Genomic DNA, 19340 nt, shown 5'->3' with positions numbered 1-19340 from the left:
TGCCGACAAAGCAACAGCGGCGCCGCATGTGGCCGCTGCGCTGTGCCAGGCGCAAGGGTGGCTCCCCCGCATTTCGCCAATCCTCAATGTGCCATCGCCAGCTGATTGGCGAAATTTGACGCGACCAGCAGTCCTCATCGCCCGCCCATCGCCAAAGCTGCCCGAGGGCCAGAAACACTGGATTCAGCGAGCCCCACAGGTCAACGGTAACTCGCAGCCTCACTGCATTTGCCAAGAGTGCAAACAAGGCCAAGATTGTCTCCCCGGCGATCGGCGTTGGGTGATCGAACATGGAACCAGTGAGAGCGCTGGGCGGGGGCTCGGCGTGCCCCACATGAGCGACACGGGGTCCGTAGAAGGCGTGGGCCAGGCGCCGGCGGCCCAGCAGGAGGAGGAGCGGCTGGTGGAGCGGCTGTGGCGCCTGCAGACAGCGGACCCGCCTGCGCCGCCGGCGGACAAGCAGGCCTGGTATGCTGATGCACTCCGGTTCCTCCAGGCCTGCACCGGCCACTGGTGGTGCCAGCATGGCGACGTCACTGCGGGTGAGAGGGTCTTCCAAGGGCATGAAACGGGCCTGCCACACCACACCGCCCGGCAGCAGCGCCGGCAAAACCGCAACGCCGCTCCCAACACGTGTGCGCTCTCCCACCGCCCATCCACAGGCCTGGCTGAGGTGCTGCGCTACCACGAGCAGCAGCCGCTGGTGCGCTCCATCTGGCGCCAGCTGGCGTCCCAGCTGGCGGCCTGCGCCGACTGCGTCAACATGCACCACGCCTGCCAGGAGGCCTACGGCGAGCAGTTCAGCGCGGGCACCGCGGCGCCGCTGCTGGCAGCCCTGCGCTCCCTTGACTGCGCCCGGCTGGCGGCGGCGCTGGCAGCTGCGGCGCAGCAGGTGACGCGCCTGCGCCTGCGAGGCTCTGGCTACCCGCTGAAGCAGGGCCGCTCCATCCCGCGCTGCGCCTGCTGTGTGCTGGGTGAGCGGGACCTTCACACGCCGCATCCCGTCCCCGGTCCAGGCTTTGGGCGACGACCAGAGCGGCGGCGAGCAGGGGCAGCTGCCGGCGGAGATGATCACTTGCCTGTTTGAGGCCCTCACTTACGATTCTCTGCTGGAGGGTGAGAGGCTGCGCAGGAGAGGCCGGCCAGTGACGGGAGGAGGATGGACCTGACCCTGCCCTGGCCTGAGCTGCAGCAAAGGGCTCTGGGTGCTGCATGCTGAGCGTCTGGGGCCGGCCCAGCCTGGCAACCCCTGCTTACCACGCCACGCTCCCTCTCAGGACGCGCAGCACATCTCCTCCCTTCCTGCCAGCGGTCATGCCCCACCTGCGTGCATGCCGCCGCGTGCCTACCACACGCTTGCCGCTCGCCGCAGATGCTGAGGTGGCGGACGGGCTGGCGGCCGCGCTGTGCGCGCTGAGCTCGCGGTACGAGCTGGCGCTGGCGGAGCCCGGGTCCGATGCGCGGTACCCTGGAGCGTACCGCCTGCTCGCCCACCCAGACCCGGCCGCCCGCCGCCTGGTGAGTCGGGCACCAGCCTGGTCAGCCTGCAAAGTGTTGGGCAGGCAGGCAGGGGCCCAGTGCTGGGAGGAGGAGGGAGCCACCTTTGTGGCTTCCGCTTGCCTGCTGCACGAAATCCATCGGGGCGGGCTGTGCTGCGGCCTGCCACGCCTGGCTCGCTCCTCGCATGTGGAGGGAGTGGTATCCCTTGTGATAAAGGCACACACTGTGCGAGTTATCCCCATCTCCCTTTCTTTGCCTGAGCAGGCCGCTGAGATGGTTCGCTCCTGGGGCCCCTTTGGCGATGCAGCGGCTGTGGAGGCAGTACTGCCCACCCTGCAGTGCTGGGTGCAGCTGCTGGCGGGGCAGCCGCCTGGCAGCTTCCCGGAAGCCGACGGCAGGCCGCGGTTTGCGCCGCCGGCGGTGGCACTCTGGCGCGCGCTGCACGGCCTGCTGCCGCTGCTGGGCAGGGAGGCGGCCGCCGCGGCGCTGCCGCAGCTGCCGCTGCTGGCTGACACAATCCTGGCAGGGATTGGCGGCGGCGGCGGCGCCGCCGCAGGCATGCCGCAGCAGGAGGCGGAGCTGTGCCGCTGGTTTGCGGCGGGCTGCTGGTCGCACCTGCTGGCGGCGGCCGGCCACGAGGCGTTCTTCCACACAGCGGCGGACCCGGCGGCGGTGGTGCGGCAGCTGGCAGCGGCAGCGCGTGCCAGCCCCAGCGAGCGCCTGTACAAGGGCGTGGCGGAGGCGGTGGGGGCCACGATGCGGCACGCCGCTGCCGGCGGCGGCGCCCAGGCGGCGCCTGCTCTCAGGCTTGGCCTGCTCTTCTTGCTACATGACGTCCCGGAGGCGGCGGCAGGGGTGCATCCACCGCCACACCAGCACCACCAGCAGCACCAGCAGCAACAGCAGCAGCAACAGCAGCAGCAACAGCAGCAACAGCAGCAGCTGCAGCCTGGGCAGCCCGGCCGTAGCCGCGTCACCCAGCTGGCAGCAGCTGTTGCCGAGGCCGCCGCCTTTGGCACGCTGCTCCAGCTGCTGCAGTGCGGCGGCGAGCCCGCCGCCGCCGCCTTTGCCTGCGCACACTTCTGGCTGCCGCCGCTGTGCGCAGGCCTGCAGGCGCATGACGGTGGCGAGGGCGGCCTGCCGCGCCGGCGCAGCCCGGCGCTGTATGCTGCGGCAGACAAGGCAGCCCGCCAGCTGTTGGCGGCCCTCCTGAGCGGCGAGGTGGCGGCACTTGTGGCGGCGTCGGGAGGCAGCGCCAGCAGCGCTTGTGCCGACCTGCCAGGCATGCAGGACCCAGCTGTCGCAGATGTGGCGGCAACAGCGGCGCAGCAGGCGGGGCGTTGGCAGTGCCTGCCCGCTCTCTGGCAGGCGCTCACGCAGAGCGGCGGCGGCGGCGGCAGCCAAGACGACGCCTCGCTGCCGCTGGCAGCCGCGGCTGCCCTGGCCACGAGCGGCGGCAGCGGCGGCGGCGCCCCGGGCAGTGCGAGCGATGCCGCCACAGGCCGGCCAGCCCCCGCAGGCTTTGCTGCATCGGGCCTTACCAGCAGCCTTGCAAGCGACATAGAGGCCGCGCAGCAGCTGCTGCCATCTCAAGCGCTGAGGGGACGGTTCCTGGCCGCAGATATGCTGACGGCAGGCGGGCTGGGGCAGCAACCACTGCCTGCTGCTGCTGGTGGCGATGATGCATCTGCTGGTGGTGGTTTGGCGCTGCTGCTGCTGCTGCGCGGTTTGTTGGTTTGTATGCCTACTGCTGGCTGCATGGTTTGTGCATTTGTCTGCTCACTGCTGGCTGCGCTTGCAGGCCCCGCCGCTCCTAGCCCCGCAGCCGTGCCCATCAGCCGTGGCCCCACCTTCCTGTCAGAGCAGCTGCAGCAGGCAGCTGCAGAGCAGCTGGCCCTGCTGACCGTGCGCTGCCGCCGCGCGGGCCTTCACGTCACCGCCCAGTGCGCCGCGGCCGCGCCCCGGCACTGGACCGCCGACCCGCAGCAGTGGCTGCCTCAGGTGGTTATGGCGGTGGCACGGCTGGTGCTGGCTCCCAACCTGCTGCTCAGGGCGGCAGCAGAGGAGTTTGCGATGACCGCCACCCGGCAGGGCTCGGCAGCCTCTGCAGCTTCCGTGCTGGCACGCCTGCACCCGGCATGCCAGGAGCTGCTCCAGCCGCTGCTGCGGCCGCAGGGCAAGCACGCGCCGCCGGCGCAGCAGGGCCGGGGCAGCGGCAACCCGTTTGCGCGGCAGCAGCAGGCGGCGCCGCAGGCGGGGCCCAGGCCGGCCGGCGCCCGTGGCTGGCCCGTGCTGCCGCCCTCGAAAGCAGGCGGGGCGACGATGGCAGGACAAGCGGCGGCGCCGGCACGTCAACCTGCGCCTGCGGTACCACCAGCGCCAGCAGCAGCATACATTGTGGATCTTACCGATTCTCCTCCTAGGCAGTACCAGCAGTACCAGCAGCCAGGCAGCGCAAGCAGGCAGGCCCCAGGAGCGGCTCCAAGCGGGCAGACTGCCAGGTCAGCACAGGTGGGCCAGCAGGCGGCGGAGGGACCGTGGTTCCTGCAGTGGCCATCCAAGCAGACGCAGCCAGCGCCGCAGCGGCAGGGGCAGCAGCCGCAGGCAGGTGGGAGGCAGGCAGACGCAGATGCGATAGATGTGGAGAGCTTGTGGCCGTCGCAGTGGCCTTCCAGGGCGGTACCAGCGGTAGCAGCCTCCGCCCCCCACCAGGCACAGCAGCAGCAGCAGCAGCGGCAGCGGCAGCACCAGGCTCCGGCGCGGGCCCTTGCCCCGCAGGCAGCCCAAGCCCAGCCGCGCCGGGGCCAGCGCCAGCCGGCAGCGGCGGCGCCATCGAGGCAGCAGCCGCCTGCAGCACGGCATGCTTCAGGTGGGGCGAAGCAGCAGCCGCAGGCAGAGATAGACATAGATCAGCTTTGGCCCGACCGCTGGCCTGCCCGGCGGCCCGCTCTTGCCAGCAGTGCTGCCCCACAGCCGGGTGGAAAGTCTGGCTCCGCAGCCGCAGCAAGCAGGGCAGGAGCGGATGCCGCAGCAACAGGAGGCAGGAGCCGGGGCGGCAGCCGCGGCTCCAGCCCCGAACCCGACGACAGCAGGATGAGGCAGCCTGCAGCGAGTGGTAGGGTTAGGAGCAAAAGCAGCAGCCGCAGCGGCAGCCCCGAGCGCCCAGACGGCAGGCGGCGGCAGCAGCAGCAGCAGCAGCAGGGGCAGGCAGCCACGCTGCAGGCAGGCGGTGCGAGCGGCGGGGCAGCCTTCAGGATACCCAAAAGGCAGCAGGAGGGTGCACCGCCACGACCGCCGGTACAGCCAGTACCGCCGCCAGCAAAGCAGCAGGAGCGGCGCCAGGCGCCTGCAGCGCAGCCCCAGCCCCCACGCCCTCCTGCTCTGCCTCGGGGCACCTCCGGCATTAATGGTCTGCAGCACAGTGTGGGCCTAGTAGAGGAGGAGGAAGGGCTGTTTGCAGGCCTGCCTCCGCTTCCAGCAAGGGGGTCTGGTGCAGGCGCGCCGGTGCCTTCCCGCCTGCACCTGCAGCAGCAGCCACAGCCGGCTGTTGTGCGGCGCATAGTCCACCTGGCTGCGCCCCCATCGGGCGCAGCGGGGGGCCGCCGTGGTGCCCGCGGCGCCGCCGCCAATGCCCCGGTGCCGCTCTGGCAGCAGCGGCGCGCGGCGCTGGGCGCGGCACGGCAGCAGGCTGCAGCAGCCGCCGCCCTGCTCACAATGGACAGCCTGCTGCAGCAGCTGCTGGCTTGGGACCTGGGCAGCGTCCTCGCTGGAGGCGGTACAGGCGGTACAGGCCTGCAGGGCCTGAAAGTGCCGGTCCGCTTCGGCAGCCTGCAGCAGTACACGCGGGTGAGACGGCCAGGAAGTGCGGCGCTGCGATCCTGTCTCAGCAGGCCTTGTTGGCATGCCCAACAGGGTCTTTGCTGGGTGGGTGGGCGGGGACGCACCTCTCTTTTTACCGGCCTGGCCTTCCTGGGTGGTTCTCGCCCTGTCCCTGCAGGTGTTTAGCGCGCTGCTTCTGGAGGAGCTTCGCGCCCACTTGCAGCAGGCAGCAGACGAAAGCCCGGCCGCAGCTGCCATCTGCGCCACCAGCGCAGGCAGGGCCAGCAGCAGCGGCAGGCGCAGCGGGCCAGCCGCCGGCGCCGCGGCCGCCGGCGGCTGGCCCGAGGTTGCTGCGGCGCTCGGGGCTGCTGGCGCGGTACCGCTGAGGCTGCTGGAGGTGCAGCGCCAGTCTGATCTCCACCTGCTTCGCCTTGAGCCCGCAGCAGCAGCGGGAGCGGGGCCGGCGGCGGCGGCAGGCGCGGCGGGGGCAGCGGGCGGCGGCCAGCAGGGGCAGCCCCAGTCGGTGGCAGACTTCCGGCGTAGCAGCGGAATCCGAGCGGAGGATCTGTTGCTGCTGGTCAGCAGGCCCAGCAGCGGAGCAGTGCCAGCAGCAGCAGCAGCAGCAGCAGGCGACGGCGGCGGCGGCGGCGGCGGAGGAGGAGGGCAGCTGGCGGCGGTACCGGCGCCTGTGGCGGCCGTGGCGCTCGCCGCCGTGGAGTCGATCCACCAGCAGCAGCCCTCGGAGCGGCGGCAGCAGCAGGGCCTGCCTGCGCGGCAGCGGCAGCTGCTGCTGACGGCCCGAGTCAGCGTTCGCAGCGGCGGTGGCAGTACCGGCGGTACTGGCCACCAGCTGCTGCAGCAGCAGCTGGCCCCCGGCACGGCCTGGCAGGCAGTACGCCTCATGTCGCTGACCCCGCACCTGCGCCAGCTGCAGGCCCTGGTAGCCGCCCAGAAGCTGCAGCCCCTGCTGCTGGCTGAGCTGCTGTCCCCAGGCACCACCTCGCCCGCCTCTGCCAGCAGCAGCAGCTCTCAGCCATCGCTCTCCGCCATCCAGCCGCCGCTCCCGGCCCCCATGCTGCTCGCCCTTAAGCAGCAGTACAACACCTCCCAGCAGGCAGCCATCGCGGCCGCGGCGGCAGGCTACCAGCCCGCCGCCGCACGCGCCGGGCCGGCCACGGTAGGCATGGGGAGCGCGCAGATTGGCGGCGCAGGCCGGCTGCCTGCGGCGGCGACGGCTCAGCAGCAGCAGCTGCAGCAGCGTGGAGGGAAGCAGGTAGTCCTGGTGCAGGGCCCTCCCGGCACCGGCAAGACCTCTGCCATTCTGGGGATGCTCTCCGCCTTCCTGGCTGGCAACGCGCAGGCCCGCCCCGCCATCAAGCCGGCCTCCGGCGCGGCCAGCGGCGGCACCAAGCAGCCGGCGGTGGCGGCGGCGGCGGCGGCCAGACAGAAGGCGGCGGCGGTGATGAACCCAGCAGTCCGTGTGCTGCTGGCAGCCCAGTCTAATGCCGCGGTGGATGAGCTGTGCACTCGGCTGGCCAGCAAGGGTGTGGTGGGCAGGTGGGATGCCTGCTGCCCACGCTGTCGTGCTGCTGGACCGCCATGCGGCGCAGGCGCACCAAGCGCACCTGGTGCATCATCGCTGCCGCCGCCGGCACCACAGCACCCCCACCGCCGCCGCATGTTCACGTGCATGCCGCTCCCCACCTCCCTGCGCCTTGGCCTGACCCCTGTGCTGACACGTGGCCACCATGCGCCGCCCCCGGGCCCGCCGCAAGCAGGGACGGCAGCCAGCGGCAGGCGACCGTGGTGCGCTTTGGGCCGCTGGAGGCTGTGGGGCCGGATGCCGCGGTGCTCCACATCGATGCGCTGGCGGCGGGCATGGAGGCGGCAGATGTGGGGCTGGGCGATGCGGCAGGTGTGTGCAGGGTTGGGCGCTGCCTGCCGGGCGCTGGTACGGCGGCGCGTGTGTGCACGCAGGGGAGGGCGGAAGGGAGGAGGGCACACTTGCAGTGTGGCGGGTGTAGCTGCTGCCAACGCTGCAGTGTCCCCTGAACGCCCTGGTCCTGTTGCCTGCCTGCCTGCCCAACTGCCCGCCTGCCTGCCTGCCTGCCTGCCTCTGCACGTGTGCAGGCCAGTCCTCGCAGCTAGCCAGCCGCCTGCAGGCGCTGCGGCAGCAGCTGCGCGCGCTGCAGCAGCAGATCGACGCATGTGACGAGGTCGTGGAGGCGAGCCGGGAGCGCAAGAGGCGGCGGCTGGCGCGGGCGGGCGCGGGCGGGCAGCCGCGGCGGGCAGGCGAGCCACTCCCCAGCCGGCGGCGGCGGCTGGAGAATGGGGACAGCGACGATGGCGGCGGGAGCGGCATGGACACAGGGAGTCAGAGCGATAGTGAGAGCGACAGCGAGGGAGTGGAGGCGGAAGCAGGGGGCGAGGCAGAGTCTGCAGAGCCTGCAGCCCTGGCCGCAGGCCCCAGCAGCCAGGAGGTGCGCCAGCAGCTGGGCCCGCTGCTGCAGCGCAAGCAGCAGCTCAAGCGGGAGGCGGCAGCGGCGGCTGGCGCACTGCGCGCCTCCTCCTCCGCCGCCGCGGGGCGGCACAAGGAGCTCCGCGCGGCGGTGGTTGCGCAGGTGCGGGGCGACTGCTGAGGGGCAGGTGTTTGGGCTGGGATAGATGTGTGCTGCTAGTGTCACTCTCCTGCCAGCCGCCGGTTTGACCCTCTGCTGCCTCTCCAGCGCTGCGCATCATGCTCAGCTGCTGCCTGCCCTGCCCGGTGTTCGTTCGGGGCTCCCCCACCCTCCGCCAACCCCGCCCTCGGCCCCTCCGCAGTCCGAGGTGGTTGCCGCCACCCTGAGCAGCGCCGGCGGCGAGCTGCTGCAGCTCATGCCGCGTGCCGCCTCGGGCGGCGGCCCGGGAGGTGGCGCCGGCGCCGCCGGGGGCGCCGCTCCGCTGCTGGGGTTCGATGCTATCATCTGCGATGAGGCCGCACAGGTGGGGGTGGCTGGCTGGCTGGCTGGCAGCCAGGTTGTGCCTGGCTTTGGCTTGGCTTGGATCGGCTCGGCTGGTGCAGCGAGCGGCTGGCAGCTGCAGTCCCTGCCACGCCTCCACGCCGGTGCCAGGCTCCACCGGTCCGCAGCCCCCTTCTGTGGGCCCCACCTTTTGTGCTTGGCATTGCCGTGTGTGTCTCCTGGTGGCCCCACCTCGCCCTTTTGTACCGCCTGCTGCTCCACCTTGCCCGATTGTACTGCTCCACCTTGCCCGATTGTACTGCCTGCTGTCCTGGCTGGTACCGCGCAGGCCCTGGAGCCCAGCACGCTCATCGCGCTGCAGCTGCTGGCCCCCGGCGGGCGCCTGGTACTGGTGGGCGACCCGCAGCAGCTGCCCGCCACCGTGGTGTCCCGCGCCGCGGCGGCGGCCGCCCTGGCGCAGTCGCTGTTCGAGCGGCTCATGCAGGTGTGTGCATGTGTGTGTGTGCGTGCGTGTGTGCGTGTGCATGTGCATGTGTGTGTACGCGTGTGTGTGCATGTGTGTGCGCGTGTGCATGTGCGCATGTGTGTGTGTGTCCTCCTCTGATGTGGGCGCCGGTGTCTCGCCTGGCTGGTAGCCCTCGCTCATGAGGTTCTCTGCATCGTCGTGGCTGCGCATCTTCGTACCTGATGCGGCATGGCGCCATGGTGTGCGTGCTGTGCAGGCGGGATACCCGCTGTGCCTGCTGAGCCAGCAGTACCGCATGCACCCCGCCATCTCCGCCTTCCCCGCCAGCTTCTTCTACTCCGGGAAGCTGCTGGACGCCGCCGCCGTGGCAGGCGGCGGCTCCGCAGGCGCCGGCGGCGGCCGCACCGCGCCCTGGCACGACCGCCCCTGCCTCCCGCCCCTCGCCTTTTGGGACTGCAGAGAGGTGGGCGGGGCGCCTACCTGCAAGCCTCTGGCTCTTGAGGAGTCGCAGCAAGTCACCACCCCTCGCATGCCTTCCTTTCTTTCATCACGCCGCTCCACCTTCTCCCTCCCGCCTTGCCGTGCTGCCAGGGCCGCGAGTGGGGCGGTGGCGGTGGCAGCTCCGTCAGCAACACCGAGGAGGCAGAGGTGGCGTATGTGCTGTATGCAGGTTTGTGCTGGCCATGTCGCGTGTGGGGAAGCTGCTGGTACCGCCGCCGAGCTGTTTCCCCGATTTGCGTGGAAGTGCTTGTAAAGCGGTGTGGGCTGATGCCATGCCAGGGCCGTCGCCGACCGCCCTTTGTGTGTGTGGTACCGCTTGCCCATGCAGAGCTGGTGGGGCGGTACCGCCAAGACGTGGGCGACGTGGCGGTCTTGACCCCCTACAAGGCCCAGCTGTCACAGCTGCGTCGCACCTTCCAGCAGCGTGGCGGTACCGCCGCCGCAGAGGCGGTACAGTTTGCCACCGTGGATGGCTTCCAGGGCAGGGAGGCAGATGTTGTCATCTTCAGCTGCGTCAGGTGGGGGAGCTGCCCCTGGGCGCAGCTGGCCAGCCTGCATGCCGAGAGGGCGGCGGTTAGCCTGCATCTGGCCCGAGGCTGCCCAGCCAGCCAGCCACTGGCTGGCAGCCTCGCTGTGAGGGGCGGCGGCTGGATGGGAGGGAGGGTTGGGTGGGTTGGGAGCATCGCTGCATGAGGGAACATGCGCGTCTGCCAGCTTGGCTTGACAGATAGCACCAACACCCACAGACTTGGGCTCTGAGAGAGGCTGCATGCCGCTGCTCGCCCCCATTCTGACAAGGTCGGTGCCTCCCCCTTGCCCCATCTGCACGCAACCACCGCTGCGCCCGCCCCGCCCCGCAGGGCGCACGGAGCGGGCTCCGGCGGCGGCGTGGGCTTCCTGGCCGACTGCCGCCGCATGAACGTGGCGCTGACGCGGGGCAGGCGCTCGCTGTGGGTCATCGGGCACAGCGCCACTCTGGAAGCTTGTGAGCCGTGGCAGGTGGGAGGGGTGGCTGCTGCCGCCGCCGCTGCCTTGCCTGCGTTGCTTGCATGCCTGTGAAGCATGTGCTCCTCGGGGTGGCAGCCGCCGGGCCAGCTGGCAGAGTGGTCGTCGGCTGGGTGGCAGTGGGAGGGATTGGTGGGGCGGTTGGGAGGCCGCACGCCGCCACCTGTGGCCCAGGCTGGCGCGGAGCCTGCTGGCCGGGCATGCCTGCAAGTGCCGCAGCGGCTTGCCCATATGCTGTGCGGCTGGCTGCGGCTGCTGCGCAGGAGCTGATGAGGCACTGCCGCCAGCACCGGTGCCTGTTTGTGGCTGCGCCACCGTACGAGCAGCTGGCCAAGGGGGGCGGTGGCGGCGGCAGACGGCGGGAGTCGTCACCGGAGCGGCAGCTCTGAGCCCGCGGCCTCATCAACCAGCGTCAGGCTGGGATAGGCATGGTCCAGCCGGTGCCAGCAATAGTCACACACGAAGTCGAATTACAGAGAGAGAATTGGAGTGTGAATCATAGTACATTCAAACAGTTTTTCTTGCACTGTTCTCTGCTGCAGCTAGTCTCTATTCTCTGCTGTAAGTATCAAGCAAAGTTTGCCAGTTGTGCCGCGCAGACACATCCAGCGCTGGACGGCAGCGGGCCGCGTCTGCAGGCTGGACGGCGCTGCTGCCGACGCGCGCCCCGCGCCCTGCGCTCCCCACACAGCCCTGTACCGTGCTGGCCGCCCGCCATCGCCGCTGCTGGGCCGCCCACACAGCAGCTGCCGGGGCAGGGCCAGACACGCTGCAGGCTAGGGCTGTGGGTCAGCTGCAGCCGCACTCAGGCGCCGTCACGTGGGCTTGTGGGTGGGCCACTGGGAGCGATGGCAGGCCTTGTTGCAGCACCGCACAGACCGGCACCTGCAGGCAGTTGGCGGCAGACCAGCGGATTGCATACGAACATGCCAGAGGAAGCTGGGACTCACCCAGGGGCTGCTGATCAACTCCTCTCTTGACACTGCAACCCAGGGCACTCCTTGCCCGGCGCAGAGGAGCAGGCTGCGCCCGTTGCCACACCCCTCCGCTGCGCACCGCCTTCTGATGGCACTGCAGCGGCAGGTGGAGCGGCAGAGTAAGCCGCCGCCGCCGCACGCAGGCGCCGGCACTCGGGCTTGTGAGCACGCCAGTCTTTCTCGCAGCAGGCTTCGCTGCAGTACTTCACAGTCAGGCACCTGCAGTCAGGAAAGCACGCAGCACAGCGCATTGCGAAGGGCGCCATGCAAGGAAGGCTGAGACCCACCCCGGGGGCTGCTATAACTCTGAGGGCCCAACGCCACCCACGGCACGGCTCACAGATGGCAGCGGCGCAGGCGCCGTGTGTTGCCGCAGCCCTCCAAAGCGCACGCCATGGCACCAGGCACTGGCGCGGCACGCGCAGCAGGGGCTACTGCCTCTGCTGGAACCGCAGCCGCCTCCTCTGCGTCGGCTGCTGGGAATGCCTGATTGCCTGCCGCTGCGGGTGCATTTGCAACAGCTGCCTCCGGCTGTCCGTCGTCAAACACGTTGAGCTGTGCTGCAAAGTCGCTAGCTGCTGTAAGCGCGGCCATGTGCTTTCTGTTCTCAGAAAGCGCTGCAAGCGCTATGGCTGCTTGTGTCTGCACCTTCTCGCTGCCACTGCTGCTCATGTGGCGCTCCAGCACAGGGATGGCGCCCTCCGCTGCGATGGCTGCACTAATGGAGGGGCTGCCATGGGCTAAATTCCTCAGCGCCCTGGCTGCTCTGTGCTGCACCTTTTCGCTGCTGCTGCTGCCCAAGCGCTGCACCAGGACTGGGAGGCAGCCGGCTGCTGCGATGGCTTCCTTAACTTCATGGCTGCCACAGGATAGATTACAAAGCAAGCATACTACTAACGCCTGCACCTCCTCACTGGTGCTGCTGCTGCCCAAGCGCTGCACCACAACAGGGATGGCTCCAGCGCTCGTGATGGCGGCCTGGTTGTCAGCGCCGTCAACAGAAAGGTTGGAGAGCGCCGCGGCTGCGGTGAGCTGCACGTGCTCGTTGCTGCTAGTGCTGAGGCGCTGCACCAGGATTGGGATGGCGCCGGAGGCTGCAATGTCTGCCCTGCAGTCTGACAAGTCTCCAGCGAGGCTCCAAAGTGCGCGGGCTGCTGCCGCCTGCAGAGACTCGCTGCCGCTGCTGCGCAAGAGCTGCACCAGTATGGGGATGCTGCCCGCTGCTGCGATGGCTGCAGTGTTGCTAGGGCTGTGAGCCAGGTTGCACAGTGCCCCAGCTGCTTCCACCTGCAACTCCACGCTGCTACTGCTGCCCAGGAGGCGCACCAGGCTTGGTATGGCGCCGGCGGCTGCAACGACTGCCCTGCCTGCAGAGCTGCCGTGGGCTAAATTGCTCAGCGCAGCGGCTGCCTGGTGCTGCACCACTTCGCTGCCGCTGCTGCACAGCTGCTGCACCAGGAAAGGAACGGCGCCAGCCTCAGCAAAGGCTGCAAGGCTGTTGGTGCCGTCTGCAGACATGTTGAACATAAGTGTGACTACTGACTCCATCAATCCCTCGCTGCTGCTGCAGCCGCAGCATTCCACCAGAGCTGCAGCGATAGCGGCACTGTTGTCTGCGTTGCTGGCGGAGAGGTCAGCTAGCGTTCGGGCTGCCTCCGCTGCCTTGCGCCCGCCGCTGCGCAGGCGTTTGACCAGCGCACGGATTGTGCTGGCTGCTGCCATTTCGGATGTGTGGCAAAGGGCCTGATGGCAGCTGTGCTGCTGCCCTCCAGAATTGAGCACTGCACGGGCCGGCGGCGGTGCATTCTGTTAATAGCTGTCGGGCGGGAAGGTCAAGTCAGCCGCCCGTGTCGCGCAGCGAAGCGCGCGCATTTCCCAGAGTCAGCCCTCCACCAAAAGGGCGCTCTGCAGCACCCCCCAGCGCACCCGCCGAGCCCGCGACGATCGCCCCACAACACAAACACCTGATGTCAAAGAGCCGTGGCCCACGTGAGGAAGCACACGCGAGCGGCCCCTGGGGCCATCCATACCAGTTGCAACTAAGTTGTCAATGCGCAGTGGCGCAGCGCGCTCAGCGTGCCGCCACCTTTCAGACTGAAAGTTTCAGATGGGTTCTGGTTGGTCACAATTGTTCCATGCGATGCAGGGGCAGCAACCAACCAGCGACGCTACATCACTTGGGCTCGCCAGGATTTGGCGCCGCCTCCGCCGTGACGCCTCCCCGCCGGCGGGAGGGTGCCCTGCCCGCTGACCGTCGCTTGAGCCCATTGGCCAGGATGCCTGCCACTGTGAGGAGCGGCATGCTAAGTTCATTGGTTTTGCCGTGCATGGTGCGGGTGGAATGGGGATGGAGACGTGCCGGCGCAGCCCTGCACCACGCGGCGGCCGCTGTTGGCGCGCCGGCCGGCTTCCTGGCGCTGTGCTGGCAGCGCACTCTGCACCGAGCCGCTCCCTACCAAGCTCGCTGCTTGCCTGGCCTGCTATCAGGGTGTGCCACTCTCCAGCGCCAGCTTTACAGAAGCAGGAAACTTAAAGAGGAGCGCACCATTATCAAGACAGTCGAGATGGGCGCCACGGCTCGCCGTCACATGCTGCATCTGCCAGCCCCAGCGTGCTGCTGCGGCTACAATAAACGCACGCCCCCTGGGATACGTGAAATGCAAGGGAGGAACGAGTGTTTCAACCGGCTGCTCCGACCTGGGCTGGCTTCTCCACCGCCTCGACAGGGCGCCCCGCCGCGCAACGAAGTTTGCTTAGCTTGATCGCCGGCTGTGATTCTGAACTCAGAATGGATCACCAATGAATTTCCAGCGCGTCGCTGCTGATGCTCGATCCGCAGCACACCAGGGTGAACAGTCCATGCCGGTGCCGCTGGGCGGCGGGGGACGGGCAAGTGCCGCCCCCTTGTGCCAGGCCCCTCATCATCTAAAGTATACATTAGCGGCTCACTGAGAATGCTGGGCGTCTGCACGCGGCCTGCGCAGCGGTGTGTTCGCTGCCGACCGAAAGGAAGACTCCCACGACCCCTCCCCCGCGGCCCCTGCGGCCAACCCCTCGGCGGGGCATGACCCCACAAGCCTGTTGCAGCTCGAAATACCGCGGGGTTCGGTAGACCGGATTTCGGCCGGGTGGAAGGTGGCGTTCCCAGGCCGAGCTACTTCATTCATGGCCTGTGCCTCGTCCTCACGCCCATTCTGCAGCCGTCACACGGCGCCCACAGCTCCAGGCGTTGCAAGGGCCAGCCAGCAACTTAGCGTGGCGCACCCCTCGCAGCAAACCACTCCCCCGAGCCGCGGGCTGCCCGTGCAGCCGGCACCAGGCTCTCCCGCGCAGCCAGGCGGGCCCCGCCTCGCCCGCGCGCAGCGCACAGCCAGCAGCGGGGGGCGCAGGGACGGCCCTCGCAGGCGCCGCCCGCGCGCCACCGCCCCACAACCCTTGCTCCCGCGTTAGCTCTCCCCCTTGCGCTTCGTGAGGCCAGCCAGCCATGTCATACACCGAAGGCGCGGACCCAGAGTGGCGTATGGAGGCTGTGGATTGGAGCCCTGTGGACATGACGGCACGGCCGCGTGCTGCCAAGGCCGAGGCCAGCACCGCATCTGCGGCGGCCGCCAAGAAGCGCGCCAACATGCGCTGCGCCAACTACTGCTGCCAGGTGGGTTCCGGATGACGGTCGCTGGGGGCTGGCCGCGCCGCAGGCCCTGCCGACAGCGGGGCTGCCCAGCAGCGTGCAGCTCGCCAGCACCACGCGTAGCTGGCGCCCCGCCACCTCCCACCCTCCCACCCTCTCCCGGCGCTCGCCTCGCTGCCGCCGCCGCAGGTGGAGGGCTGCCCCCGGCAGCTGCTGCCCCTGCGCTCCTACTACCAGCGCCAGCACATCTGCGGTGCGCCGCCAGCACCGGGCGCCTGCGCCGGACAGCACCACGCGGCCGCGAGCAGCCAGCCAGCCCTTCCCCCTCCCCCTCCTGCTTCCCCGGCCCTTTGCCCTGCCCCGTGCCCCCAAAAACAACAATTTTCCTTTCCAAAATCTACCTTCCAGCCCTCCGCCTGAATCCCGTACCCCGCTGTGGCCCCACTCTCCCAACCCTCCCAACCCTCCTTTCCTCCTGTCCACGCAGAGGAGCACTTCCGGGCGCTGGCCATCACCGACGCCTCCGGGCACGTGTCCCGCTTCTGCCAGCAGTGCACCAAGCTGGAGCCGCTCAGCAGGTGAGCCCATGCCGACTGCTCGTGCAGGAGTTGGATGGAGAGAGAGAGAGAAAGAGTGGTGGTGGTGGGGGTGGTGGGGGTGCGGCTCCCTCGCGGTACGCTGTGCCGAGCCACAGCGGCCTCCCGACGCTCAGCACCGCTTCCCAAACCCGCCCGGCCCCGCAGCTTTGACGGCGAGCGGCGCAGCTGCCGCGTGAGCCTGGACCGGCGCAACCAGCGGCGGCAGGGCAAGCGCGGCAGCGGCGGGGCGTCGGGCGCGGCCGCCGCACGGCAGCGCCGCGTGCCCAAGCCCGCCAAGCCGGCGCTCGCCGGGGGGGGGGGCGAGCCCCAGCAGCACCACCGAGCTGCCGGACAGCAACAGCAGCGGCGGCAGCGGCAGCGGCAGCGGCAGCGTGACGCGCCTGCACGGCGACTCGCCCATCGCCTTTGCGCAGCGGCCCTCACTGTCGGCGGAGGCGCCCGCGGCCCTTGGTGGCGCCGCCGCCAATGGCTCCGCCAATGGCTGGACGCTGCCCCACGGCCCCGCCGCTGCCGCCAACTCAGCCGCGGCCTGGACCCAGCAGCAGCAGCAGCAGCAGCAGGCGGAGGCGCTGCTCCCGGGTCCCGGCGCCGGCGGCGTGCAGGCCTTCTGGGTGCAGCAGGTGGAGGCTGCCTGGCTGGCCTCTGCGCAGGCGCACGCCCACGCCCAGGCACAGTCAGACCACTCTGCCAGCTTCTACGGCCCCGGCCCCGCCTCCTCAGGCCTGGCCTCCGCAGGGCCTTCCATGGTGCTGCCCGCCCCGCAGCCTCCCGCGCCGCACAGCCAGCTGCAGGCGCAGGCGCAGGCACAGGCCGGCCTCGCGCCGCTGCCCGCCCCGCAGCCGGTCGGCGCGGCCGCCAGCGCCGCCACCGTGGCACACCTGCCCGAGGTGGCCGTCTCCGCCGGCGGCGGCGGCGGCACCGTGGGCGGACTTTCCTCTTTGGAGATGGACCAGCTCCTGGCCATGGATGCGGGTGAGCGGAACGGGCGGGGAGAGGGCGCCGGGAGGGCGCTGGGGCTGGGCTGGGCTGGGCGGTGGCTGCAGCTGGGGCACGCCGATCAGGGCCTGGGTTTGTTTTGGAAATGCCTGGGTGTGTTGGGAGCTGGGGGCTGGGTGGGAGGCTGAGCGGCGGCGCGGCTCGTGCAGGGGCTGGCGCTGCACGGCGGCCTGGCTCCAGGGTCTTCTGTGTGTGCGAACCCGCCCGCCCACCTCCTGCCACGCCCACCTCCTGCCACGCACCCCTGCCTGCCGCGCACCCCTGCCCTCCGCACACCCCTGCCTGCCGCGCACCCCTGCCTGCCGCAGATTGCCTGGCGGATGCGATCCTGCGTGGCTCCGGCGGCCCCGCGGCGCTGCCGTCCCCCCTGGAGAGCACCGCCGGCCAGGCGGGCCTGCCCTCGCTGCTGCCCTCGCCCCACCCGCAGGCGGCGGCGCAGTGGCCGCCCGCGGCCCCCGCTGGCGCGGCGCCCTACGCGGCGCAGCCGGCCTGGGGCGGCCTGGAGGCGGGGCCAAGCTTTGCGCAGCAGCAGCAGCTGCTGCAGGCGCAGATGCAGCAGCAGCAGGCGCTGCTGGTGGCGCAGCGGCGGCAGCAGCAGGCGCAGATGCAGGAGCTGCAGCAGCGGCAGCAGCGCGCGTGGCACCAGGCGCTGATGCAGGGCGGCCTGGGCCTGCCCCCCTCGGCCTCCATGACCCCGCCCCACCCAGCCTTTGCCTACGAGCCGGCGCACGCGTCGTTGCCGCCGCCGCCGGCGCCCTCGCCCACGCCGCAGCTGACGCCAGCCGAGCGGCTGGCGGCGGCGCAGCTGCTGGGGGATTTGGATGGCTCTGGGGAGGGGCAGGTTGATCTGGAAGAGCTGCTGTTTCCAGACCTGGCTGCCACCGACTTGGAGGAGACACGAGTCTGCTTCAAGGCACGTCTCTGCTGCGTGTGCCGGCCGTCTCGGCTGCGTTTGCCGCCGCGCTGCGCTCCCTGCCTCGGCTGCCGGCCCCTCCCCGCCTGCCACCAGCGTGCGCTCTGGCAGCGGCTGGCGTGGGTGGCGGGGCTGCCCTGGGCTGGGCTGTCGGCTATCACGGATGCGCGGCAGCAGGCCCGCCAGCCCGCCGCCGACAGAGGCCGCGCGCCTGCCTGACCGTGCCTGCTCACCGCGCCCTGCCCTGCCTTGTGTCCCTCCCTCCACCCGCGCTGCCTGTGCAGCTGTACGGTGTGCGGCCTGAGCAGCTGCCTGCCCAGCTGAGGGGCGACCTGATGACCGCTCTGGCCCTGCCCAACACAGTCGTGCAAGCCACCATGCGCTCCGGCTGCGTACACCTCACCCTGACCGCGCTGCTGAGCGGCGAGGAGCGGTGGCAGCTGGAGGCGCCCGGCGGCGCTGCGGCGGCGCTGGCGCGGCTGCTGCCGCTGGCGCGGCAGCTGCCCTGCAGCCGCATGGTGGCGCAGGTGGGCGCCTCCAGCGCGGCCCTGCTGGCGCAGCCCGCCGGCGCCGGCCCCGCGGTACTGCTCAGCCTGCCGCTGGCGCCGGGCTCGCTGCCGACGGGGGTGGCCCTGGCCACGCCGCTCGCCACCACCGTCTCCGCCGCCGCCGGCCGCTTCCCACTGCGGTGCTCCCACGCGCTGCTGGCCGGCGCTGGTGCCGGCGCCCCGCCGCTGGTCCTGCACTGCCGCCGCGGCGGGCTCCACCTGGCGGTCAGCCTGGCGGCCCCCGGCGCGGAGGTGCCCCTGCCAGCGGCGGCCGGCGGCTGGCCTCCCCTCGGGGAGGAGCAGGCAGGCGATGGAGGTATGGAGGCAGACGGCGGCGAGGATGGCGCCGCCACGGGCGGTACCACGGAGGATCCTGATACGGAGGAGGATGAAGATGAGGTGCTTGCCCTGGCTGAGGAGGAGGATGCGGGCATGGCGGCGGCGGCGGCGGCAGAGCCAGCGGCCCTGGTAGAGGCGGAGGCCTGGGTGCCCGCGGCGGCGCCGCAGGGCGGCGAGGGCCCGCCAGCTTCGAGCTTCTGGCAGCCGGGCTGGGGACTGTACGAGTTCGAGATGTCCCAGGGTGAGCCTGGCTGGCTTTTTGAATCAACAAACTTGACTCGAGGCGGCTCGCCCGCCCCTTCTGCCAGTGCCTGGCGCCTGCATCGATGTATGTGCCTGCTCGTGCTGTGCCGCGCCTGCCCCTCCCCACCATCAACCCGCCACCAATCAATCGCCCCAAATGCAGGCGCGCTGGTGGGCGAGGCGGCGCCGGTGCTGGTGCTGCCCGACGCGGCGGCGGGCGCTGCCGCTGAGCTGGCGACCGTGGCGCGCTCCCCTCTGGCCGCCTCCCTGCTGCGCCTGGCAGGCCTGGTGCTGGCCTATCTGGAAGATCGGGAGGCGGCTGGGGCCTCCGCAGACGCGGTCGCCGCCGCCGCGGCGCTGCAGCGCAAGTATCCGCCGCTGGCGGTCGCACGCGTGGCGGCAGCTGCTCGGAAGCTGCTGGACGTGGCGGAGCGCGCCCGCTGGCCCGTGCTCACCCGCCTGCTGCTCCCCGCGGCCGCCGCCGACGGCTGGCGCCCCGCCGAGCACGCGGCGCCGGCGCCGGCCGCGGCCGAGACAGCAGCAACGGCTGCGCCGCTGCCCGCCGCAACAGCCGACCCCGAGGCGCCTCTTGCCGGCAAGCTCGCCCCTCCCGAGCCGTTCAGTTTCGCCAAGCCCGGCGCTGCCGGCGAGGCGGCGGGCGGCGGCAAGGCCAGCGGCAGCGGCGGCAAGCTGGGTGTCGCGGCGGGCTTGCCCGTCCCGGAGCTGTCCATGAGGGATGGGCAGCAGCGGGTGATGCACCCTGCGGTGCTCGGGGCGGCCACGCTGCTGGTGGCGGGCGTGGTGCTGGGCGTGGGGGTGGCGCTGGTGACGGGCCACCTGGCCTGA

At 70.9% G+C, this 19340-nt stretch overlaps 3 protein-coding genes across 3 annotated transcripts; 2 read left to right on the top strand and 1 right to left on the bottom strand.

Moving 5' to 3' along the window:
* Window positions 1-334: 334 nt before the first annotated feature.
* CHLNCDRAFT_133757 (hypothetical protein) lies at window positions 335-10640 on the top strand (the record flags this gene model as incomplete). The annotated part of the gene is made up of 19 exons (XM_005847654.1): window positions 335-542; window positions 663-892; window positions 1017-1116; window positions 1373-1518; window positions 1765-3172; window positions 3302-3778; window positions 4051-4108; window positions 4279-4369; window positions 5029-5346; window positions 5498-6876; window positions 7098-7234; window positions 7450-7940; window positions 8140-8301; window positions 8608-8763; window positions 9002-9208; window positions 9337-9415; window positions 9575-9764; window positions 10107-10245; window positions 10515-10640. 19 exons carry the CDS (start codon window positions 335-337, stop codon window positions 10638-10640), a joined length of 6102 nt encoding a protein of 2033 aa, XP_005847716.1.
* Window positions 10641-11564: 924 nt separating this feature from the next.
* CHLNCDRAFT_133756 (hypothetical protein) lies at window positions 11565-12746 on the bottom strand (the record flags this gene model as incomplete). The annotated part of the gene is made up of 2 exons (XM_005847486.1): window positions 11565-11941; window positions 12143-12746. 2 exons carry the CDS (start codon window positions 12744-12746, stop codon window positions 11565-11567), a joined length of 981 nt encoding a protein of 326 aa, XP_005847548.1.
* A 1966-nt stretch (window positions 12747-14712) lies between these two features.
* Window positions 14713-19340, top strand: CHLNCDRAFT_133755 (hypothetical protein; the record flags this gene model as incomplete). Its single annotated transcript, XM_005847653.1, has 8 exons — window positions 14713-14880; window positions 15046-15109; window positions 15344-15434; window positions 15600-15683; window positions 15790-16427; window positions 16760-17352; window positions 17649-18492; window positions 18658-19340. 8 exons carry the CDS (start codon window positions 14713-14715, stop codon window positions 19338-19340), a joined length of 3165 nt encoding a protein of 1054 aa, XP_005847715.1.

This window comes from Chlorella variabilis, assembly GCF_000147415.1.
Source record: "Chlorella variabilis unplaced genomic scaffold CHLNCscaffold_10, whole genome shotgun sequence".
In the NCBI taxonomy this organism is placed as follows: domain Eukaryota; kingdom Viridiplantae; phylum Chlorophyta; class Trebouxiophyceae; order Chlorellales; family Chlorellaceae; genus Chlorella; species Chlorella variabilis.
The sequence above is the reverse complement of the archived record's forward strand: the minus strand, read 5'-3'. Positions and strand labels throughout refer to the sequence as shown.